This window comes from Phalaenopsis equestris, unplaced genomic scaffold (assembly GCF_001263595.1).
Source record: "Phalaenopsis equestris unplaced genomic scaffold, ASM126359v1 Scaffold000511, whole genome shotgun sequence".
Lineage (NCBI taxonomy): Eukaryota > Viridiplantae > Streptophyta > Magnoliopsida > Asparagales > Orchidaceae > Phalaenopsis > Phalaenopsis equestris.
In genome coordinates, this window is record NW_018164951.1 from 75,687 (window position 1) to 102,111 (window position 26,425).

At 36.0% G+C, this 26,425-nt stretch overlaps 1 protein-coding gene across 1 annotated transcript in view; it reads left to right on the forward strand.

The window, feature by feature from the left end:
* Nucleotides 1-2,853: 2,853 nt before the first annotated feature.
* The window catches only part of LOC110028388 (phospholipase D zeta 1), a 53,346-nt gene continuing 29,774 nt past the window's right edge, over nucleotides 2,854-26,425 (forward strand). Inside the window, exons 1-4 of the mRNA XM_020730221.1 lie at nucleotides 2,854-2,889; nucleotides 3,566-3,687; nucleotides 4,583-4,724; nucleotides 23,464-23,634. Coding sequence (XP_020585880.1) covers nucleotides 2,854-2,889; nucleotides 3,566-3,687; nucleotides 4,583-4,724; nucleotides 23,464-23,634 — 471 coding nt within the window. The remainder of the gene's footprint in view (nucleotides 2,890-3,565; nucleotides 3,688-4,582; nucleotides 4,725-23,463; nucleotides 23,635-26,425) is intronic.

Genomic DNA, 26,425 nt, shown 5'->3' on the forward strand with positions numbered 1-26,425 from the left:
TTTTTTTATTGCCAAATTCTCTGGCAGTTGTTGTGGCGTCCATGGCCATGCATAACAATTTTTTTAGATATTATTGTCATGCTGCTGTCTCAAAAGTCAGAGAAATTTCTCATTGATGCCATCCTCTTCTTTTTCGACATTATGTTCCAAGCATATAGCTTTAAATGAACGATCAAACCATTCATTATCTCTGGATATTTAAATTGATGATAAATATGGTTTTATATGTTTAGGATACTCTAAAGATGCTTCAAGTACATGGCAGGTTCTTAAGTATTTGGCAATGGATGTTATTAATTGTCTAAAGTGTTTTGTTGTTTTTAAGCAGCTCTAACATTTCAGATAAGCTAAATTAATGCAAAGGGATTCATGAACTTTAGAGTATGTTTATTGCTTTTGATTTTTGAAATAGTATTCTGAAAGAAATGCTTTTATTTGGACTCCATTCAGTATTCTGCTTTCCCTTAAGGCTTCCCCTATGCTGTAATAGATTCGCAACGTAATGAGAACTGAAGAAAACCTATACATAGCAGTTTTACTATGGTGTACAAATGTGAAGTCTTGTATATATATATATTGCAAATAAAGACGCACAAAGCTAGTTGCAAATAAAGATGACACAAAGCTAGTTGCCAATTGAATATCATAGAGGAAGCTAATGATTATTTAGTTAAGAAACTAATGGGCCAGACTCGAACTTGTGACTTCTTTTCAGTGAACAGGGAGAATACCCTTTGAGCCAGAAGTTTTTGGCGTGTGTATATATACATGTATGTGTATTTTATTGTAGATGACTTATAATTTATCTTTTTGACAGCTTTTGTATTATAAAGCGTAATTTATTTTTTTTGCTAAATAATTTAAAATTTTAAATTGTACAAGTACAATATTTTAGATTAAGATAAAATGATTGAAAAATAGAAGAAACAAAATGATTGAAATATTAAATGAAGAAAAGGGTGTTTGGATGGGTTTCATGCATAAATATTTTAACTTATTATTCTAAAATGATCTCGTGGGTATATATAGGTTTTATAGAAATTTTTAGATATAATACAACTTTAAGAAGAGAGTTATGACATAACTATTCAAGGGTCATTTAAAAACCTAGTCAACTATTTGTATACTTTTGAATCTTTATATATTTATAAAAAATAATTTCATGCTTTAAATTATAAATCATAAAATTTTATGCAACTCTGGAAGCCAATGAGCAGTTGTGTTTGTTCTTTTGAAATTTAAAATTCTAGGATCATAGATTCTTAGAATCACTTACTATTTTTAAAATTGGGGCGCTCATCATCCCTCGTTCATGTTGTACTCGCTTGTCTCTACTCAAGAGCACTCACCATTTAGTTGAGCTTCGCATTCACTCATGCATTTGCACCCTGATCTAAATTTTTCTACTCTTCACCGCCCTAACCCTTTATGGGCTAGTGACGGCTTTGGCTTTTCTCCTTCTTCCTCTCTTCTGCCTACAATGTGTTCTTCGTCTTCACTTTAGTTGCCTGATGTTCTTCCTACTTTTTGTTTCATTTGTTTACATTGTTTGGTTTCAATGTTGAGGATCCAAATCATGATTCTTTTCCATCTATCTTGTTCTTAAGGCCTGGACTCTTGTTCAACCTTTTTCTTTGATGGTGCCTATCTTCAATAAAGCTCTTTTTGCTCCTGTGGTGACACCTATTTATTTACTTCTTGTTTCAAGTATTGCCTATCCTGGCTTTCGATGGTTCCTCTATTGGCCATTACTTGTCACCTTCTTTTCTCATGGTGGTTGCTTTGCCCACTTTTCTTGATTTCTCATCCTATTGAGCTTACTATTCTTGTGCATTCTTTGCATTGATGTTGTTAGGTTTAATGTTTCTTTACAACTGAACTTGTTTACCTAGTTTTTATTATTATTTCAACTAGGTTTGGATATTCTTAGACACAAGAATCAGGAACTTTCTTGGTAAACATGATATTTTTTTTTATACTAACATTTTTGTTTGGCAGCATAGTTTTCATTCACTTCAGTTAGTAAATTCGTTCCAATTCACCATCATTATGTGTTGATCAAACTATATTTGGGAATAGATTATTGTAAATTTTTCCTCGTAAATCATATTGTTTTGATGTCCTATTGATGCATATGCCGAAGTCATCTCTATTTTTTGATACTTAAGAGGAGCCTCCTATTACTGCAATATGTGTAGTTTTCTTTGCATTACGTGTCTATTGCATCAATTAATTAGGCAGATTAGTTCAAGTACATGCTATTGCTACAAAACTTTATTGACCGTCTATGGCCTGAACTCCTGTTGAAAAATATGTTTTTGCTCTTTTGGAAAGGGAGATATGGATTGTCACTTCATTATCTGATTATTGACCAAAAGTTGAATTTGAATGCTTACCCTCCTATTTTAGTTTTGCAAAATCTCTGGCCATGCTTATGTTGTTTGTTTCAAAGTTCAATCCTAGATCAAGTCCAGGGGCACTAATGCTCAAAAAGGTTTTAATGGTCAGTTTATGGGTTCTCAAGGCTTTTTTTAGGTAAATATAAATTACCAATATAAATTTACCACTTCTTTGAATGGCCTTGCCCTTCTTTGACTATTTTCATCTTCTCAAACCTACTCTAGTTTCTTTGGATGTCGTTGTTGAGGTTACTGCATATTCAAGTGTTATGTCCCGGACTTATATTTGCCCACCCAGTGATGCGTCACTTTTACTGCAAATCTTATAACTATTATTGACAATATAGCAGTAGCACCCCAATGCCAAGCTTGTTCGCTATGAAGTTAAGGTTGATTTTCATTCGGGCTCGGATCAGTCTCAGCATTCTATCAGCAATATTTCCATGTTTAATCTATGAAGTATTTCAGTTTGAGTTTTCCAAAGGAGACGGTAATTCATAAAAAAATTTCTTCAATCTCCTAGGTTTACTAAACATTAAACGACATGCAATTCCTCATTGGATGACTTTGGATTTCAGACTTTGCAAAGCCTATTTTGATCTGATTGAAGGCATTTTCTTTAACATATGAATGTATATTGCTTTTTTCTTTTTCAATGTTATTGGTATTGCTATGTATTTTGTTTATTTTTTTGGATGACTATTTTTTGTAATTTTTTTAGGGGCATTTACATACACACCACCCAATTCCTATGTATTTACAGATCTAACACCTAATGTTTATCTTTTACATTTACACATCCTAAATCCTTAATATCACTTCAAAAAGAGTACATTTAACTTCTAAAAAGTGAAATACACCTTGTTGTGCATAGTTAAGATGGTATTTATGTGAAAATTGAAGTTTGGGTTTTAGATATGTAAATACATATGAAATGTGTGATATGTACGTAAATGTTCCTTTTTTTAATATAATCTTTCCACTGATATGTATGTATGTACAATGTAGACACACACATATTTAGAGATAAATATATACACATATATATGATGTTTTCATAAATATGATTTCACATAAATAATTAGAATATGTATATGTTAGAGGCCCTCGTAGCATTGGATGCTTTTCTCTTAATTTTAATGTTCTCAGTTGTTTTTGCATGAAAGGTTAAAGAATGGATTCAAAATCTTGGCCTAGGGGATACTGCCGCAGTTGTGCAAGATGACGATGAAGTTGAGGATGACGCAGTTCATTTACAACAGGAGGAAAATATTTCGGCGAAAAATAGGTGACTTACGATGGCATATCCTTTCCATTGGATTCATGCCTGAAAATTATAAAATAAAACATGCTAAGTTTGTTCTTAAGAATGAACTAGAAAATTCCCCATCAATTTGATGTTCTATAATGGGATTGGCAATGAATTTAAATCCTTTTTTAGCTTTTAGCGGGTGACCATTTGATAGTCCTATTTATGCAGCGAAGATGAACTTTTTAAGTTTCTTGAATTAGCCACTGCTTTAGAGAAATTGACAAAAGCACTTGCACGTTCTTTACGACTAGTACCTTACAAGCTCTGATTCATATGATCACATTAGTAGCAGAACTACCAAATTCACTTGTTTTTTAAGCAGAGTTAAAATCTTTTCACTCAATTCTAATTTAACAAAAATACCATTCTACCTACTGGTTTTCCGTATGCATTTTTCAGCTCCATTGAGAGTATTCGTAGAATGGCAGGTTTGCTATCTGAACCTGCAATATTTAAAATATAGGAAGATCTTCATAAATACTACTCAATTCCTATGTATTTACTTATCAAACACCTAAACTTCAATTTTTACATGCATTCCACCTTACTTATGCATGAAAAGATATATTTCTCTTTTTAAAAGTTAAAGTGGTGCTATTTTTAATTTGATGTAAAATATTTAGGTGGTATAAATGTAAAAAGTAAAGTGTAGATGTTAGATATGTAAATAGCTGGGAATTGGGTGGTATGTATATAAATGCCCCTAATATCTTTTTCCAAGTGCAACTAAGACATATTTCAAAATAAAAGTTTTCATGAAGTATGCTACTTTGAAGAGAAATTAAACATAAGCAAAGAATGAGGGCGTGTTGAATGCCATGTGCTTTCTTAGAGTTATTAAATAACAGTGAGATTCTTCATATTGGTGCAGAAATGTACCCTCTAGGGCTGCTTTGCCAATTATTCGACCAGCACTTGGAAGACAGCAGTCTATTTCTGACAGGGCCAAGGTAGCCATGCAAGGCTATTTGAATCACTTTCTTGGAAACTTGGACATCGTAAACTCACCAGAGGTACACAGTTAATCTTGCTTCATTGAATTATAGCGTTATGGTTTCCCTTTGAGTTGCACAAAAGTTTTTTTTAAAATGGATTTGAGATTCATATGAATTTTTTTTTGGTGGAGACTGCATTTATTTATTTTTTTGCTTGATAGTAATGAAACAAGAAAAGGTTTGCTTCGTTCTGATGATATAATTTGAATGAATACACAATTGTTATTTATTTTTTTGCTTGATAGTAATGAAACAAGAGAAGGTTTGCTTCGTTCTGATGATATTATTTGAATGAATACATGTGTTGGTTAGAGGGATTGGTTGGTACAGTCTCAAGACTATATGATTTTTCAGCACCTGAACGGCCTTTTACTAAGTCCAGGCTTTTATTTTTTATAGTTTACGATTCGTTCTTGATATAAGAAATGCAATGATCATTAGATTTTTTCCTGATATGCCTGAGGACTAAGGTTTAGCTCATCCTGCTGCAGCGCTTGTCAATTTTGACAAGGCACAAAAGTATATGATAAATGCATTGATCAATTTACTCTGAGTTTTTGATAAAGCTAGATCATGATCATCATTTGCGAAGTTTGTCAAGCTACGAAGCACTGGTCTAAAGAATTTTTTTGTCCAATTTTTAAAATTGCTGAATTGGGCATCATCATCAATTTACGCAGACAACATTTTTTGGTCCAATGAGCCATCTCAATAGAGCCAAAGAATTGTAAATATGGCGCCTAAACTTAGGGGTAGACTTGCCTCTACTGAGACAATTAATGGAATTCAATTAATTCCGAAGTTGAAAATGTGATGCCAAGCAAAAGATAAATATATAATGATGCATGTATATGTAAGGAACGTACTTTACTCTTTTTATTAAATCTGATAACATTCCTAGAGATTTGTAAATCAATGTTCTCAATGTGATACTCAGGCAACTTCGTAGAGATGATAGAGACAGCGGGGGTTAACAACTGAGTTTCACTCTAGTCGAACATCATATTTAGCAGCGGGGCAGTTGTTTGCTCCTATATGTGATCCACTCATGATTTTGCTGAATTTAATAACAATGGAGGCAAATGAATGTTATTTTCTAAAAAGGCAACTAAAAATTATTGTGTTCATAAAAATAACTCTCATCTATTATCCATGATCCATTTCACCGAATTGTCTGTAAATATGCATTTAGAATGTCAAAATAGTTTGGGTTTCCTCTCGTTCTGCTTGAGTTGAGACATGAGGAAATGATTCACACGATGATATATTATATGAATGTAATGTTTGCATGTTTCACTCCCATCTCTGGATGTTAGTGTCGCTCCTAACTATGGAAGTCAGTTGCTTGTGATTTTTAGTGTGCAAGAGCACTTTCCTTTTACTTTTAATCTAAGCACTTGTTCAGTGAGTAAATGATTCACATGATAAGAGATGGATGGATGAAATTCACAGGTCTACACACACACACACACATGCTGAGGAAATTTCAAGCATGCATGGCCGCTTCTTTTTTACTTTTAGTCTTAAGCACATTTTTCTAATCTCATTTTGACTCTTGAAAAATATAATTTTGTAAATGATGCGGGATGCAAGGGGAACACGGGAGGCAAGGGCAAACGTGGAATCACGTTTGGTCGCATGCGGAAGCCGGAGTTTTGTGATTTCCTGTGATCGCGGGATCAAGAGGGCACAGTAGCAGCGTTTTTCCCGCAATGCTGCAATTTCGCGGAATCAAGTTGCTGAGTTTTTTTTTAATATTTAATTTACTTTATTTTCAGGTATTTTTATTTGTTTGCTTCTTTTCTTACTTATCATTTTTTATTTCTCTAGTTTTTAATTAGGTTATTTTCTCTTATGGGAATCTTTATATAATTGTATGTTGGTTTTTTGATTTTATGAATTCGAGAGACCATTTTCTGAATTTTGCTCCTCTGAGTGTTTCATCATCTTCCTTTCGCAAGTGGTGTATCTATATCTTACTCAAAAAGAGGTTGTGGAACATATTTCTTGTTCAGAAGCAAGTGGTGTATATGTATCCGTATTTACAAGTGGTGTATCTGAATCTTGCTTATAAACAAGTAATGAAATCACCTCGTTGCCCGTACCTCGTTGATTCGCCGTTTGATTGCGGTTTTTACTCGGAACAACTGCCAAATGATGCCCATCCCCTTCCAAATGTAGTCAACCCAGCATATTTTCGTTCCCTCGCTTCCGAACCACCTCTCGCAAACTTCGCTTCCCAAATACTTTCTAGGAGTTGTAGAATCGTATCAGTAAACTTTGTCATTCCTTCAAATTAACTTGCAAGCCACGCTACTTACGGGCCTGTGTATACTGTCCTCTAAAATAACTGAAAGAAAATTTAGATTTGCTTTAATTCCTTAAAATTAACTTGCAAGCCACGCTACTTACGGGCTTGTGTATACTGTCCTCTAAAATAACTGAAAGAAAATTTAGATTTGCTTTATAAACTTCATTTGACAAAAAATAATATCCTGCTCATCATTATTATCTTAGTCTTATCTCAACTATTTGGGTTGGCTTTACAAAGACTTAGTATAGAGGAAAATGTTTATAATATGTGTGTGTGTGGTCTAACTGAGCATTTTTGACGTGGTGGCTAAGGGTTGAACCAGTTTAGCAAGGAGGCTGCCGGTCCAACAAGGAGGCTATACTGGCCGTCCCTACTTTGGGTTGAGGTTGCTGCCTAAGGGTAGGGGTTCCTCCATTGTTTTCTTTTATTATAAATATATTGTTTTTTGTTTAGGATTTAGTTCTTTTATGATTTTAGATTTCTCGTTATTGGTGTTTCTCCCTTATTAGGCTCGTATCCTAGGAGTCGAGGATAGGTGCTGCTTCGATAGTATTCTGCTCCATGGTAGTGACTAACTTCGCATAACTCCGTACCTATCCCCTTCCTTGCTCGCTGCCATTGGCCTCGCGCACTTTCTTGTCAAATTCCTCTCTATTGCCAACCTTACGACCCTCTTCTAATGCTGCTGCAATCCCCTCCTGCTTTCATTGATGCTGCCATAACCCCCTCCCCCTTTAATTGTTGCTGCCATAAACCCCTCCCCCTTACCTTCTGCTAACCTCACAACCCATCTAACACCCCACCTGTTGCCGCCCCTTAACCCCCAAAACACCTGCTGTTGCCGCCTACTCTCATCAGCCTTCTTGTAGCTGTCACCAACACGCCACCAACAACCCCACATACTATCTAGGACATCATTGTGTTTTGTGCTGTTTTATTCTTGTTTTAAGAATTTTCATGGCAATCATCTTGAGTTTTCAACAGTAATATTCCCGTTATGCTGTTTTTTTGGGTTAACTTCATTATCAATTGATATTAGAGCTAGCCTAACCCTAGTCCTATCATAGTGTTTCCTAGCATCAGCCAAATCCAAACCACCCCCATCAAAAAAATTCTTTCCTACCCTCAAGCACTTCTTCCAATCCCCCAAATTCTAATCATGCCACCAAGGAGATGCATGTTGTAACTTACCTGGGATGAGATACTACGAGAGATCCATCGGCTTTAGCAGAGGCTTGCGTTTGCTGAGATTGAACTTACGGGAAAATTTCTATCGATCGTGATCAGGAAAGTCGAAGAGGAGAAATGGACGAGGATATAAATCTCTTCCATATGGAGGATTTTAGTGATGAAGAAGACATGCTATGATGCTTTGGAATCTAGTATTAGAGGAGGTCTAGAGAGGAGACAACATATAGAGGACATCAAGATTCTAGAATAAAGGTGGATATACCGAAATTTGATGGAGTTTGATGGAGGTATGGTTCTATACGATTTCATCTAATTACTATAATCAGTTGAAAAAACCTGAGTATAAGAAAGTATCATAAGATAAACTGGTGAAACTAGTAGCCATCAAGCTGAAAAAGAGCGCTTCTTTATGGTGGGAAAACTTATAGATGCAGAGAAAGAGACATGGTAGTGACAATATTACGAAGTGGGAGAAGATGAAGAACGAGATATAAAGTAGCAGCGTTTTTCCCGCAATGCTGCAATTTCGCTGTTTACGGCTACCGCGATCGCGAGAGTCAAGTTGCTGAGTTTTTTGTAATATTTAATTTACTTTATTTTCAGGTATTTTTATTTGTTTGCTTCTTTTCTTACTTTTCATTTTTTATTTCTCTAGTTTTTAATTAGGTTATTTTCTCTTATGGGAATCTTTATATAATTGTATTTTGGTTTTTTGATTTTATGAATTTGAGAGACCATTTTCTGAATTTTGCTCCTCTGAGTGTTTCATCTCTTCCTTTCGCAAGTGGTGTATCTATATCTTACTCAAAAAGAGGTTGTGGAACATATTTCTTGTTCAGAAGCAAGTGGTGTATATGTATCCGTATTTACAAGTGGTGTATCTGAATCTTGCTTATAAACAAGTAATGAAATCACCTCGTTGCCCGTACCTCGTTGATTCGCCGTTTGATTGCGGTTTTTACTCGGAACAACTGCCAAATGATGCCCATCCCCTTCCAAATGTAGTCAACCCAGCATATTTTCGTTCCCTCGCTTCCGAACCACCTCCCGCAAACTTCGCTTCCCAAATACTTTCTAGGAGTTGTAGAATCGTATCAGTAAACTTTGTCATTCCTTAAAATTAACTTGCAAGCCACGCTACTTACGGGCTTGTGTATACTGTCCTCTAAAATAACTGAAAGAAAATTTAGATTTGCTTTATAAACTTCATTTGACAAAAAATAATATCCTCCTCATCATTATTATCTTAGTCTTATCTCAACTATTTGGGTTGGCTTTACAAAGACTTAGTATAGAGGAAAATGTTTATAATATGTGTGTGTGTTCTAACTGAGCATTTTTGACGTGGTGGCTAAGGGCTGAACCAGTTTAGCAAGGAGGCTGCCGGTCCAGCAATGAGGCTTTACTGGCCGTCCCTACTTTGGGTTGAGGATGCTGCCTAAGGGTAGGGGTTCCTCCATTGTTTTCTTTTATTATAAATATATTGTTTTTTGTTTAGGATTTAGTTCTTTTCTGATTTTAGATTTCTCGCTATTGGTGTTTCTCCCTTATTAGGCTCGTATCCTAGGAGTCGAGGATAGGTGCTGCTTCGACAGTATTCTGCTCCATGGTAGTGACTACCTTCGCATAACTCCGTACCTATCCCCTTCCTTGCTCGCTGCCATTGGCCTCGCGCACTTTCTTGTCAAATTCCTCTCTATTGCCAACCTTACGACCCTCTTCTAATGCTGCTGCAATCCCCTCCTGCTTTCATTGATGCTGCCATAACCCCCTCTCCCTTTAATTGTTGCTGCCATAGACACCTCCCCCTTACCTTCTGCTAACCTCGCAACCCATCTTACACCCCACCTGTTGCCGCCCCTTAACCCCCAAAACACCTGCTGTTGCCGCCTACTCTCATCAGCCTTCTTGTAGCTGTCACCAACACGCCACCAACAACCCCACATACTATCTAGGACATCATTGTGTTTTGTGCTGTTTTATTCTTGTTTTAAGAATTTTCATGGCAATCATCTTGAGTTTTCAACAGTAATATTCCCGTTATGCTGTTTTTTTGGGTTAACTTCAGTATCAATTGATATTAGAGCTAGCCTAACCCTAGTCCTATCATAGTGTTTCCTAGCATCAGCCAAATCCAAACCACCTCCATCAAAAAAATTCTTTCCTACCCTCAAGCACTTCTTCCAATCCCCCAAATTCTAATCATGCCACCAAGGAGATGCATGTTGTAACTTACCTGGGATGAGATACTACGAGAGATCCATCGGCTTTAGCAGAGGCTTGCGTTTGCTGAGATTGAACTTAGGGGAAAATTTCTATCGATCGTGATCAGGAAAATCGAAGAGGAGAAATGGACGAGGATATAAATCTCTTCCATATGGAGGATTTTAGTGATGAAGAAGACATGCTATGATGCTTTGGAATCTAGTATTAGAGGAGGTCTAGAGAGGAGACAACATATAGAGGACATCAAGATTTTAGAATAAAGGTGGATATACCGAAATTTGGAGTTTGATGGAGGTATGGATCTATACGATTTCATCTAATTACTATAATCAGTTGAAAAAACCTGAGTATAAGAAAGTATCATAAGATAAACTGGTGAAACTAGTAGCCATCAAGCTGAAAAAGAGCGCTTCTTTATGGTGGGAAAACTTATAGATGCAGAGAAAGAGACATGGTAGTGACAATATTACGAAGTGGGAGAAGATGAAGATATAGATGAAGTACCTATCATTTCATTACCGTCAGGATATGTTTTGAGGCTCCACCACCTGCAGCAGCAAAACTTATCAGTAGAGGAGTTGATGACACAATTTGACCAACTGCAGATGAAGTGTGAGTTGGTTGAGTCATAGGAACATACCATAGCATGTTTTATTTTGGGGTTTTGAAGCCCGCTATCAGCAATGTTGTGTAGTTACGACCATATTGATCACTAGTAGATGTTCAAATATTAGTTTTGAATGTGGAAAGACAACAAAAACAAAACAGGCAACAACCCTCATTTAAACAACAGTCCTCATTCAAGCAATCACCCGCAACTATAACTGCCGACAATGGTACCTCTTGAGGAGTTGGAAAACAGGGCAGGTAAGTGACGAAATAGATTTGAGCGGAAATAAGGCGAAAAAGAGTAGCTCGCCCAATATAGCGCTTGTCAGGAGATGTTTCAGATGCCACAACTACGAACAGAGCCTCTAGCTGTCCCACTTGCCGAGTTGTTTCATTCATGGAGCAGGGCGTTGTTGAGGAAGTGAAGGAAGAGGAAGCATAAGAGAATATAGAGGAGGAACTTCAGCTCCAGGGAGACGAGGGAGAGATGTTAGTTATAAGGAGAGTCCTACTGATGGAGTTTTAGAAGGATAATTCAAGGCTGAGACAACATTTTTTGCACCAAGTGCATGGTAAAAGGCAAAGCTGCAGTTTGATTATTGTAGGTGGGAGCTGTGCGAATGTAGTATCCACGTTGATGGTGAAGAAACTGATGTTGTCCACACATAACCATCCTCAATCCTTCTCCCTTAATCGGTTGAAAAGGGAAAGCGAGATACACATGAATCAATAGTGATTGGTTGAATTTTTGATTTGGGATCATTTACAGGAGCAAGTGTGGTGCGACATGGTCTCTATGGATGCATGCCGTATTCTATTGAAGAGTCCATGGCAATTCGACCATAAGATCCAACACGATGACTTCAATAATACTTATTCATTTACAAAGGATGGGAGACACATCATACTTTTACCCGTCAAGGATGCGAGAGGCTTATACGTCACAGAGGTGGTAATTCTGAGAGCCACCTTCATGTCAATCTGGGATGCTCCAGTGGCAATGACATTGGTCCTACTAGATGGAACCGAGGATGAGATTGAGATATTAAAACCTATACAACTATTGCTATGTGTCTTCTAGGACGTGATGACCAACAATATTTCAGAGGGATTGCCGACATTGAGGGATATTCAACACACCATAGATCTCATACCCGGATCACTGTTATCAAATTGGGCCTACCTTGAAGTAGGCCAATTTGATAACAACTATAGATTGAGCTCTGCAGAGTACGAGGAGTTGCAGCGACAAGTACATGATCTCATCACGAGAGGTTTGGTCAGAGAGAGTACTAGTTCGTGGGTTGTTCCTGCCCTAACGGAACCCAAGGAAGACGGATCGTGGAGGATATGTATTGACAGTAGAACCATCAACAAAATTACTATCATGTATCGATTCCCCATATTTCTCTTGGACGATCTCATGGAGCAGTTGCACGGAGCCATTATCTTTTCCAAGGTCGACTTTCTCAGCAGTTACCACTAGATCTAGATGAGGCTAGGGGATAAGTGAAAAACTGCTTTCAAGATCTAGGATGAATTATACGAGCGGACAATGATGCCTTTTAGATTTTCTAATACACCCAATATGTTCATGAGATTGATGAACCATGTGTTCTAGGTTCACATTGAGAAATTTGTGGTGCTATATTTTGACGACATTCTGGTGTACATTAGATCTAAAGAGAAATTTGTGGTGCTATATTTTGACGACATTCTGATGTACATTAGATCTAAAGAGCACTTATATCACCTAAGGACAATCTTCGAGGTTTTGCAATCAGAAAAGCTATACACCCATCCAAAGAAGTGCCTTTTTTTGACATCATATGTATGCTTTTTGGGTTATATCATGTTTAGTGCATACATTCAGATGAATTCCACAAAGATTGAAGCATTGTGAGATGGACTGCACCACAGTATTTCATTGAACTGAGACAGTTTCTGGGACTAACATTATTCTACAGACAATTCATCACGAGCTTCAAAAGATTGAAGCATTGTGAGATGGACTGCACCACAGTCTTTCATTGAACTGAGACAGTTTCTGGGACTAGCATTATTCTACAGACAATTCATCACGAGCTTCAGTACCGCCACAGATCATCTGATATAGCTTTGAGAGAAATTTCAGTAGACAGATGCAACTTAGGCCGATTTCAACACACTGGTGACTTAGGCATCCGTTTTGAAATTGTTAGATTTCAATAAGCTGTTCGAGGTAGAGTGTAATGCATCCAACATGGGGATAGGAGTGCTGAGTTTGTGAGGCCACCCCATAGCCTTTTTCCGTGAGAAGTTGAATGAGTTCAGGAGAAAATATTCGACGTAGAACAAACAGTTCTATGATTGTGAGAGCTCTTGATTATTTGTGTCATTATTTATTGATGAGCGAGTTCATGAATTATGAGACTTTGAAATTCTTGAACAACCAAAACAAATTGAAAGGCCGACATGCATGGTGGAATTCTTAGCATCGTTCGAGTTTATGCTTAAGCACAAAGCAGGGAGCCAGAACGTAGCAGACGCACTAAGCTGCTGTCACTTACTAATCACTGCGGTGCTAGCTCGAGTCGTAGGCTTTGAGGTAGTGAATGAATTGTATAAGACAGGCGAGGATTTCAGGAAAATTTGTGAGTAGTGTTAGGAGAAGCCTACCTGACAATACTCCAGAACTGATGGTTACTTGTTCTACCAGAATAAATTGTGTATTTCTAGATGTTCACTAAGGGAGTCCATTATTTGGGAAAGCCACGGTAGAAGACTTGCAAGATATTTTGGCGGATATTAGATTCTCTAACTAGTTAGAGAACAATTTTTTTGCCACTGACTGATGAGAGATGTGGAGCGGCAATTCAAACAATGCTGAATTTGTCATGTGGCCAAAACCATGGGATATAATGCAGGAATATATACCCCATTACCGGTACTAGAGGCACTATAGGTGGATTTTAGCATGAGTTTTGTAGCGGGTCTCCTAAGAACACAACAGAACAAAGATTCCATGTTGGTTGTGGTGAATTGATTCTTAAAGATTGAGCATTTCATATCCTGCCATCGGATGTTGGATGCGTCGCATGTTGACGACTTGTACTTAGGGAGATTGTGAGATTGTATGAGATACCCAAGACCATCACTTTTGATAGAGATGTCAAATTTTTGAGTCACTTCTGGAGGATCCTGTGGGGGAAGCTATGCACTAAGCTTTAATTCAGTTTGGCAGCTCACCCATAGACAGACAGTTAGACGAACGTAGTGAACATGAGCTTGGGGAACCTTTTGCGATGCTTTGTTGGAATGAATATTAAGGGGTGCGATTTGATTCTAGCTCAAGCCAAATTTGCTTATAACAGATCTGTGAGCTAGACTACAGGACACTCCATTTGAGATTGTGTATGGGCGTAACCCGCTCACTCCCATTGAATCAGTATCTCTCATGCTGACATAAGAGATACTTGAGAATGCTAAAGACAGAGTGCATGAGATTCAGAAGCTTCACGAGGAAGTTTGGAAAGAGATCACCAAGCAGAACCACAGATACAAGCACAGGTGAATAAGACTCGGAAGAAGGTGACTTTTTATGAAGGGGACCTAGTGGATCCGATTGAAGAAAGAAAGATTTCCGGTAAGAGCATTCAGAAAACTCAAGCTCAGAGTAGATGGACCTTTCAAAATTCTCCTGAAGCTTAATGATAACATTTATACGATGGACCTTATTGGGGACTGCAATGTTTCTGCTACATTCAATGTTGCAGACTTGACACCATGTTACGAGGAGACTAAAGCTTCGACGAATGAAGTCGAAGCTCTCCCAACCCTAGGAGACTGACGCGGAGGCTAAGGGATGAATTGGCTCAACAGGTTTAGCAAGGGGGTTATCGGTTCAACAGGTAGGTTGAATCGGCCAACCCTACTTAGGGCTGAGGCTGCCGCCCAAGGGGAAGTGTTTCCCCTTCCTAGTTATCTTTTATTATAAATATGTTGTTCTCTGTTTGGGGTTTAGTTCTTTTCTAATTTCAGATTTATTGCCGTCAAGATTTCTCCCTAATTACGATTTTAGCTGAGAATAAGTGGTGTTTTGATTGCATCCCGCTCCAAGGTGGTAACTTCCTCCGCATAACCCTGCGCCTACTTGTTGGCCGCAAAAGTACCGCGAAGTGTTCAACCACTTTACGCAAGTATACGTGTCCAAGTAGTATATAGTTTTAAAGGTGTACTACGTATTATTCCCACAACAAAGCGTGTTAAGAAATCGATTTGATAGCAAAAGTTATAGTTTACTATCGATTTGACAACAAAAGTTATGTTTACTAACTATTCCATCATTGTTCGGCGAGATCAAAAAAGAAGACAGGGAAGTCTTAATCCTATCAAATTCTATAAAAAACAAAATAGAAGAAAGTGCGGATCAAGTTCTTTGATGTTTTTCCAAGATTAATGAGAATCGTGCTTTTGTGATTTTGGTGTGACACTTGGCTTGATTTTTATGCAAATTTCTCTTATGTGGTTGTTGTCAACTAGGGATATTTTATTTTTATTGAGCCTATACCTAGGTCCCAAGAAGATTTGAAATTTCACAAAGATAGCTTTTACTTATCTTTATAACATCTTCCTCCCAATAAATTTAGATCCTTGCTAATGATTGCAAGATCCATAATAAAATATTTCTATTTTACTCGGATCTCGTGGCTAACCTAATCGTTCCACTACGCTTCTACCGAAGTCGTGGATCACGATAGAGTTTAACGTCCTAACTGGCTGGGTTAGGAGTAAACGATGGTCAGGATTAACCAACAACATTTATTAAATTAGAGCGCAAAAGAACGTATATGAGAAATAAAACAACAACAAATCTTTATCCCACTAAGTGGGGTCACTACATGAATCGATTACCAGTAAAGCTTTGCCCATCTCATTTACCTCTCGTCGAATCTACCTTTCATTTAATTCTAATAAATTAAGATAATTTATACAATATGCCCAAGTCTTTCTTGGTCTACCTCTGCCTTTCTTAACATAAGTCGCATCTACTCTCCCAACTCTCCCAATCGGATCATCAGATGGTCAAAGTTTAATGTGACCAAATCATCTAAGGTGACTTTCTCTAATTTTGTTCGTCACTTGAGCTACACCAACCCTATCACTAATATATTCATTTTGCATCTTGTCTCTAAGCGAAAAGCCACTCATCCACCTAATCATTCTCATCTCGACAACACTTAACTTAGTTTTATGCTTCTCTTTTAAAGGCCAACGTTCAACGCCATAGAGCATGCAGGTCTCACCACCATTTTATAAAATTTTTCTTTTAGTCTAAGAGATACTTTTCTATCACACAATAGGTCCGAAGCATTCCTCCACTTCAGCCAACCAACTTGAATTCTACTAATAACATCTCCATCGATATCACCATCCCAAGATATCTAAAGCGTTCACACCTTTTAATAATTTGATCACCCGTAGTTACAATTCTGTCACTAGAGCTACTACTACTAAAATTATATTCCATGTATCTGTTTTAGTTCTACCAAATGAAGGCCTTTAGACTTCAATGCAGACCTTCATAATTCAAGTTTTTCCTGAGCTTTATCTCTCGTCTTATCCATGAGAATGACATCATAAAAAAAAATCATGCACCAAGGTACATCCTTCTGTAAATGTCCAATAAGAGTATCCATAACTAAAGCAAAAAGATATGTGCTTAAAGTCTATCCCTAATGCAATCCAATAGAAAAAGTAAAATATTTGGTCAATTCTTCTTGTGTTCGAACACAAGTAACATCTCTAGTATACATATATTTAATGATTTGAATATAAGTCAAATGAACACCTTTCTTCCAAGAACTCTCCAAAGGACATCTCTTGGAACCTTATCGTAAGGTTTTTCTAAATCAATAAAAATCATATGTAGATCCTCTTTATTATCTCTGAACTTCTCAACAGACATCTCAATAAAAGTACAGCTTCCATAGTAGACTTGTCTGACATAAATCCAAATTGAATATGAGAAATTTTTGTAATACATCTTAACTTATGTTCAGTTGTCCTCTCCCATACTTTTAAATTATGACACATCAACTTTGTTTCTCTATAATTTTCATATTTTTGTGCGTCCCCATATGTAGATCCTCTTTATTATCTCTGAACTTCTCAACAGACATCTCAATAAAAGTACAGCTTCCATAGTAGACTTGTCTGACATAAATCCAAATTGAATATGAGAAATTTTTGTAATACATCTTAACTTATGTTCAGTTGTCCTCTCCCATACTTTTAAATTATGACACATCAACTTTGTTTCTCTATAATTTTCATATTCTTGTGCGTCCCCTTTATTCTTAAAAATGAGGACCAAAATACTCTTCCTCCACTTCTCAGACATTTTTTTTAGTTTTTAAAATAATATTAAAGAGTTTAGTAAGTCAAGCAACTCCTAAATCTCTTATATGTTTCAACACTTCAATTGAGATATAAGAAATTAAGATTGAAATCAAACCAAAAAATTTATTTAAAAATCACAAAGGCACGAAAAATATTTTAGCTGCTCATGGTTTGAAAGAAAAGCAAAAGAAATTTCATTGAAATAAAATGTACAAGAACAATTTTTATTGAAATAAAAATAAATTTCATCCTTTTGATCTCCCCCTTTACAAGAACAATACTCAACTTTTCTCACAAACCTCTCTTATGAAAACAGGAGAAAAAAATTTGAGAGGAGAAAAAAACTCTCTAAACTCTAGCCTTCTTCTTCAATCTCAAATCCAAAAAGTTCTCTAAAGATCTCCAATTAAGTTATTTTTATAGCATGAGTTCAAAATTCTTCTCAATTTAGTCAGACTCACACAATAATTTCTTTCTAAAACAGACACTATACATTGGCGGGACTTCGCCGAACCTGTGGCGTAATTACGCCGCATGCTTAAGTTGGGTGGTGTGGTCACGTCGCAATTTGGCGTGGCTATACCAATCGTTCCATCACGTGGCCTTGTGACCACGCTCAAAACCGGTGTGACCACGCTGTTCAAGTGATGTGGCCACGCCAGATCCAGGCGTGGCTATGTGAGTCTGATTTTTCCCCAGAAGTTCTGTTTTACTCTGATTTGCATGCCAATCTCCATTTAACATGTAAAATGCAATTCCAACATTCCAAAAAGCATAAAATCATATATTTAAAGCGTGAAATCAGTTATTTAAAGATGTTCCCAGTTTTGCTATCCTGAATGTCTAGAGCCCCAAATGAGTAAACATTTATTTGAAGATTAAAATTATTTCACACTTTAAATCAGTTATTTAAATATGTTCCCAGTTTTGTTCTATAATTCAAGATTAAAATTATTTTCAAGCAAATTGAAGTCTGGGTGGTCGAAGGCTCTCCTAAGTAGGCATACTTCAAGTGAGTAGGCAAGGCTTTCAATTTCATATCCGGGGCTATCTCTATGGATAATGCTAGGGGCTTGCTATGCAAAGTCAAGTCTAAGGTTCAAAACTCTCCCTAAACCTCCTAGAGTTGCCCTCTATGAGCAGAGTAGATTCAACACTAGTTTTTATAGTCTTATGCTCAAACACCTCTTGCTCTGCTGGGTCATCTTCCAAAGTTTTAGAAAATTGGCTAGTCACCACTCCATTCACTAAGTCAACACTAAAGTAATGATCTTCACTTGGATATTGGGGAAATCTCAGAGTTCGTGATATCAAAAGTTGCTTCCTCATCATTCACCCTCATGGTTAATTTCCCTTGTTGTGCATCAATCATTGTCCTATTAGTGGCTATGAAGGGTCTTCCTAAAATCAGGGATATCTTATCCTCCTCCATGTCCGAGCCTACAAAATCGATAGGGAATATGAAGCTTCATACCTTAATTAATACATCTTCAATGATACCCATGGGGAAGGCTAAGGATCTGTTAGCTAACTATGGGGTCAAGCTGGTGGGTGTAGCCTCTCCTAATTCTAGTCTTTTGAAAATCGAAAGTGACATCAAACTAATGTTTGCTCCCAAATCACAAAGGGTTCCCAACAAATTTCTCTCCTATGACTCGTGTAATAGTGAAACTATCGGGATCCTTAATCTTTTCAGGTTACTTCTTTTGCAAGATTATACTACACTCTTTTGTAAGTGCTACTATCTCTCTATTTCCTAATTTCCTTTTTTCCGATCAACACATCCTTCATGAATTTGACATAACTAGACATTTGTTCGAGGGATTCAACAAAAAAACATGTTTATAGTTAACTTCTTGAAGACCTCTATAATCCTAGAAAACTGCTGATCCAATTTTTTCTTTTGCAACTTTTGAGGGATTAAGGGTGGAAGTCTCTCAGGTTCTTTCGTTTTCAGGGTTTTAAGTTTTTCAGTTTCCTTAGCAAGTTTTTCTTCCTCTTTTTCCAAATTAGATTCCACATCTCTGGGGGCGTTCACAATGAGTTTCATTTAACTCCCTACCACTTCTTAATTTCACAGCTTACCACTCCTTAATTTCACAGCTTGGACCAGCGCCTTTCCTTTCTCTTTGGGATTTTTTCACTGTTACTAGGGAGTTCTCCTGGATTTCTATGGCTGAAACAATTCACTAATTGCCCCAATTGTCCCTTAATGTTCTTAATTGCTAACCTGTGACTTTATGTTATCAAATGTAATTGTCTCACAAACTCCTCCAAAATGGTTAGTTTTTGGTTCTGATTTGGGTTAATTCTAGGGGGTTAGGTCGGTCTTTGTCCTTGGACAAATTGGTTTTGTGCTCCTCTCCCATGATTGGCTTGGTTATTGGTGTTCCACTGCAAGTTGAGGTGTTGTTTTCATCTAGGATTGTAGGTGTTTGAATATGGATTGTTGGTCTGGTTCTGGTTTCCCATGACTTTCAGGGCTTCTAAGGATGAGGGGGTAGGGTTTATCAAAATCTTGTCTCTAAACTCTTTTACGTAGGGTGGGACTTATACTGCATTCACAGAGAGATTATCCAATTTCTTGGATATGGCAGCAACTTAGTTAGTTAAGATATTCAGGACATCTGTTTCATGCACATTAGCTACTTTTTTGAGTTGCACCCTTTCAGCAGGCTATTGAAAGCTGTTGGTGGCCATCTCCTCAATGAAATCATATGCCTCCTCATAAGGTTTGAACATCAATGAACACCCAACATCAACATTTATAAGGGACCTAAGGGAACCTATAAGTCCGTTGTAGAAGGTTTGGACAATGAGCCAGTTGGGTAAGACATGATGAGGACACTTCCTAAGCAACTCTTTAAATTTTTCCCAGGTCTCATAAATGATTTCTCCCTCAAATTGTGAGAATGATGTGCTGTCATTCCTAATTTTGACAGTTTTGGAATGAGGGAAATACTCAATTAAGAATTTTTGAGCCAAGCCATCCCAAGTAGTTATGGATCCACACATTGGCTCTATCCCTCAAGGAAAAAAGCATTAGTCTAACAGTGTAATTGGGACACCATTATACCTAAATGTGACATACTGTTCTAGGAAATTCGCTAAGTGCAAATTTGGGTCTTCAGTGGACACCCCCCCCTCCCAAAAATGTGCAAATTTGGGTCTTCAGTGGACACCCCCCCCTCCTCCCAAAAATGGTTTTGCTGAATCATTTGAATCATGACAGGTCTTAGTTCGGAGGCATTGATTTCTATTGCAGGGTAATTGATGCTCATATGAATCTTCTAAGTAGTGGGGTTGACAAAGTTCCTAAGAGGTCTCATGGTTGGGTTCAGATGGTGAGCCACTCCTACATGTGTTTCAAGTGCGTTGAGGGCTCTTCTACGACGTCTAAAGTCCGCTCAATTTCAGGGTCAATTGGTGCAAAGTCAGTGCGCTCACCTCTATGCATACACTAGAAGGAAACTGAATGTTAACTCACAAACTAGTGATCATAGACTCAAAGAGAAAAACTCAAAAGAAAAACACCACAACTGACTCCAAACAACAAACACAAGAGTTGGTTCAACATCCAATCACAATCAACATGCAAAGACTCAAAGAAATGCAGAAAAATAAAATGATTAACAATAATATTTTTTTAACTTTTTGTTTTTTTTAAATTTTTCAGCACTTGCAAAGAGAAACAAAGAACAATAAAAGTTCACACAGAAATAATGAAAACAACAGGAAAAAAAAACTTCAGACATGAAAATAAAAACATAAACAATATCGAGCTTAGATTTCTAGTTGTTTAACTACAATTCTCTTATGTTTCAAAACTTTTTCTCAGCGTAACTTCCTTGGCAACGGCGCCAAAAATTTGATGGCCACAAAAACACCACGAAGTGGGTGGCCACTTGACGCAAATACACATGTCCAAGTAGTATGCAGTTTTAAAGGACTATCGCGTCTCGTTCTCACGAGAAAACGTGTTAAGAAATCTATTTGAAACAACAAGAGTTGTAATTTACTAACTATTCCAATCTAGTTCGGCGAGATCAAAAAACAAGAAAGGAAATCCTAATCCTATCAAACTTTACATAAAACAAAACAAAAAAAAGAGCGGATCAAGTTCTTTGATAATTTTTCAAAATTAATGAGGATCGTACCTGTATGATTTACGTAAATTAATGAGGATCGTACCTGTATGATTTACGTGTTACACTTTGCTTGATTTTCGTGCAAATTTCTCTTACGTAGTTGTTATCAAACAGGTATATTGTATTCTTCTTGAGCCTATGTCTAGGTCCCAAGAAGATTTCAAATTTCACAAAGATAACTTCCGCCTATCTTTATGACATCCTCCAATAAATTTAGATTTCTGGTAATGGTTCAAGATTCAGAATAAAATATTTATTTTTTACTCGGATCTCGTGGTTAATCTAATCGTTTCACCGCGCTTCTGCCGAAGTAGTAGATCACGTTAAATTTTAACATGCTAACTAATTTGATTTGGAGTAAACGATGTCTAGAAGGTTAAACAACAACATTCATTAAATTTTAGCACTGAAAAACTTATATGAGAAATCAAGAACAAAAATCAAACCAAGAAATCTATAAAAAAATCACAGAGGCACGAAAAGTTTTTAGCTGCTCATTGCTTGAAAGAAAAGAAATTGAAATTTCATTGAAATAAAATATGCAGGAAACATTTTTATTGAAATAAAAGTAAGTTAGAGCCCTTTGATCTCGTCTCTCACAAGAATAACACTCAACTTCTCTCACAAAACTCTCTCAGGAAAAAAAAATGACAAAGAAATCTGAGAGTAGCTAAACCTTAGCCTCATTTTGTAATCTCCTCTCCAAAAAGCACTATAAAAGTCTCCAATTAAGTTATTTTTATAGCACGAGTTCAAAATTCTTCCTAATTTCATCAAAATCCTACAATAAAATTTTTCCCAAACATAAAATATACACCGGTGTGACCACGCCTGACCTGCAGCGTAATTACGCCGTATGCTCGGGTTGGGTGGCATGATCACACCACAATTCGATGTGGCTACTCCGATCGTTCCATCGCGTGACCTTCTTCAGCCTTTGGGCGTGACCACGCTGCTCAAGTGGTGTGGCCACGCTAGATCGAGGCATGGCCATGCCAGTCCGATTTTTCTCCAAAAGTCATGTTTTGCTCCGATTTACGTGCTAGTCCTCATGTACCCCGCAAAATGTAATTCTAACATTTCAAAATGTGTAAAATCATGTATTTAAAGAAAAAAATTGCTTGAATTAATGCATAAAAAATATAAAAATTTAACGCATGTCACTATTCCCTTCCTTGCTCGCTGCCATCGACCCTAAGAGCCCTCCTGTTTAGTTCCCCACTGCTGCCAGCCCTACGACCATCTCCTACTGCTGCCGTAAATTCCTCATGCTTCCACTGAAATTGCCGTAGCCCCCTCCTGCTTTGCTGCTACCGTAAGCCTCTCCCGCTTTCATTGCTGCTGCCATGAACCCCCCCACCTGCTGTCCAGCTTGTGTTCACTACTTTCATCTCGCCCTAGGACATTGTTTGTGTTTTGTGTTATTTTTTTCTTGTTTTAAGTAGCTTCATGTAATCATCTTGAATTTTCAGAAATACTACTATCATTTTGTTGTTTTTGGGCTAACTCTCGTATCAATTATTATATAGAATTATAACCGGAAAGGTCCATGGGATATTTATTGAACTCTTTATGTATTGTTGATGCATGTGTTTTAATTTTCCTAGTAATGAATTTTTAATTAAAATTGGAAAAAACGAGAAGTTTATGGGACGTTATAGTATTATAAAGTTAATGATTATACCGTCAAAATATTTTTTTAACAACATGATTCTATCTGTTTTGGGTTTGGACCTTCACTATTAAATTTTTGATACTGCTTCCTGTTTGCTGGGATGCTTTAATACAACAAAAATCTTTGCTTATGATTTTATTTTGTTTATCTTGGATTTTAGGCTTGCATTTGTTGTGGGGCTTATGGTCTTCATGTTTTCATATGAATTTACAGGTTTGCAAGTTTTTAGAGGTATCCAGGTTATCTTTTTTGCCAGAGTATGGACCTAAACTAAAAGAGGACTATGTTTCAGTCAAACATTTGCCAAAGATTCCAAAATCTGGGGATGATAGCAGGTGTTGTGCATGCAAATGGTTTAGTTGTTGCAATGGCAACTGGCAAAAGGTATCAAATAACTTATAAGTTGTGTTGTAGGTTTTGATTTTACAAGTATAGATGAAAATTTTCTTTCTTTTCGGGACAGTATGGACTTCTTTGGGATCACTTTTGTTTTATGTTTTTACTTTTATTTTAAATACATGTTTGTTTGGTGCATTTATGTTTTTATTTTTTTGTTTTAAAAAATAAATTAGTTTGTTTTTTAAAAACACATAAAACATCTAAAAGTTATTTTGAGTTTTTTTAAAGTCAACTAAATATGTTTTATTTCACGATAAAATATATATATATAAAAGACAGTGGTCCCAAATGGCTTCTAAGTTTATCCAAGATTTTTTAAGTGTTATTCATGCCTTACAAGAACAAAATATACATTGCCTCAAAATTAAGGGCTTGTTGGGATAATTTTTTTGGTTTTAGTTTTATATTTTATATTTATAAAAATATGTTTGGTTAGTGTGTTATTTACATGTTTTTATTTTTTATTTCTAAAAATAAGTTGTCATGTTTTTTGAAAAAAACAAATTTTAAATATTTTGAATGTTTTTAAAAATAAGCATACTTTAGTCAAATAGCCAAACATATTTTATTTCAAATACATACATAAAATAAAATAAAAACAAAAAATAGAAAATAAAAAAACAAAAGTGACCTCAAACAACCCCTAAGTTTATGATTGAATACTATTGAGCCCTAAATGGAGTACACAAATTAAGCTTTGAATCATGTCAAAGATGTTATTTCTTTTTGTAATATTAGTATACAGTCAAATCTAGGCTTTTCAATATTTTATTTATTCTATCCAGTCTTATATGTTAGGCTAGGTTGTTAGCTTAGTGTACTATCTGATACCGGAGTTAACCAAAACAATAATAAGAACACCAATATTATTACTGAAAACAAATATGTGATTACAACCACACACAATTGAAAAGGACATACAACAACAAACACGAGCAAACATAACTAAATTTATCCAAAGGTGGTGGCCATTTTGGAGAGTGGACGACATCCATCTGCTGTTACTACCTGCTCCCATCAACCTTTCTCTTGCTGCTGCCAGCAATCCCACCTGCTGTCCAGCTTGTGTTCACTACTTTCATCTCGCCCTAGGACATTGTTTGTGTTTTGTGTTATTTTTTTCTTGTTTTAAGTAGCTTCATGTAATCATCTTGAATTTTCAGAAATACTACTATCATTTTGTTGTTTTTGGGCTAACTCTGGTTTCAATTATTATATACAATTATAAAAGGAAAGGTCCATGGGATATTTATTGAACTCTTTATGTATTGTTGATGCATGTGTTTTAATTTTCCTAGTAATGAATTTTTAATTAAAATTGGAAAAAACGAGAAGTTTATGGGACGTTATAGTATTATAAAGTTAATGATTATACCGTCAAAATATTTTTTTAACAACATGATTCTATCTGTTTTGGGTTTGGACCTTCACTATTAAATTTTTGATACTGCTTCCTGTTTGCTGGGATGCTTTAATACAACAAAAATCTTTGCTTATGATTTTATTTTGTTTATCTTGGATTTTAGGCTTGCATTTGTTGTGGGGCTTATGGTCTTCATGTTTTCATATGAATTTACAGGTTTGCAAGTTTTTAGAGGTATCCAGGTTATCTTTTTTGCCAGAGTATGGACCTAAACTAAAAGAGGACTATGTTTCAGTCAAACATTTGCCAAAGATTCCAAAATCTGGGGATGATAGCAGGTGTTGTGCATGCAAATGGTTTAGTTGTTGCAATGGCAACTGGCAAAAGGTATCAAATAACTTATAAGTTGTGTTGTAGGTTTTGATTTTACAAGTATAGATGAAAATTTTCTTTCTTTTCGGGACAGTATGGACTTCTTTGGGATCACTTTTGTTTTATGTTTTTACTTTTATTTTAAATACATGTTTGTTTGGTGCATTTATGTTTTTATTTTTTTGTTTTAAAAAATAAATTAGTTTGTTTTTTAAAAACACATAAAACATCTAAAAGTTATTTTGAGTTTTTTTAAAGTCAACTAAATATGTTTTATTTCACGATAAAATATATATATATAAAAGACAGTGGTCCCAAATGGCTTCTAAGTTTATCCAAGATTTTTTAAGTGTTATTCATGCCTTACAAGAACAAAATATACATTGCCTCAAAATTAAGGGCTTGTTGGGATCATTTTTTTTGTTTTAGTTTTATATTTTATATTTATAAAAATATGTTTGGTTAGTGTGTTATTTACATGTTTTTATTTTTTATTTCTAAAAATAAGTTGTCATGTTTTTTGAAAAAAACAAATTTTAAATATTTTGAATGTTTTTAAAAATAAGCATACTTTAGTCAAATAGCTAAACATATTTTATTTCAAATACATACATAAAATAAAATAAAAACAAAAAATAGAAAATAAAAAAACAAAAGTGACCTCAAACAACCCCTAAGTTTATGATTGAATACTATTGAGCCCTAAATGGAGTACACAAATTAAGCTTTGAGTCATGTCAAAGATGTTATTTCTTTTTGTAATATTAGTATACAGTCAAATCTAGGCTTTTCAATATTTTATTTATTCTATCCAGTCTTATATGTTAGGCTAGGTTGTTAGCTTAGTGTACTATCTGATACCGGAGTTAACCAAAACAATAATAAGAACACCAATATTATTACTGAAAACAAATATGTGATTACAACCACACACAATTGAAAAGGACATACAACAACAAACACGAGCATTTTGGCGAGTGGACGACATTGAGGATGGCGACGAGGCGGGGGGTGGCTGTAGGGGGCGAAGGGAGGAGGTGA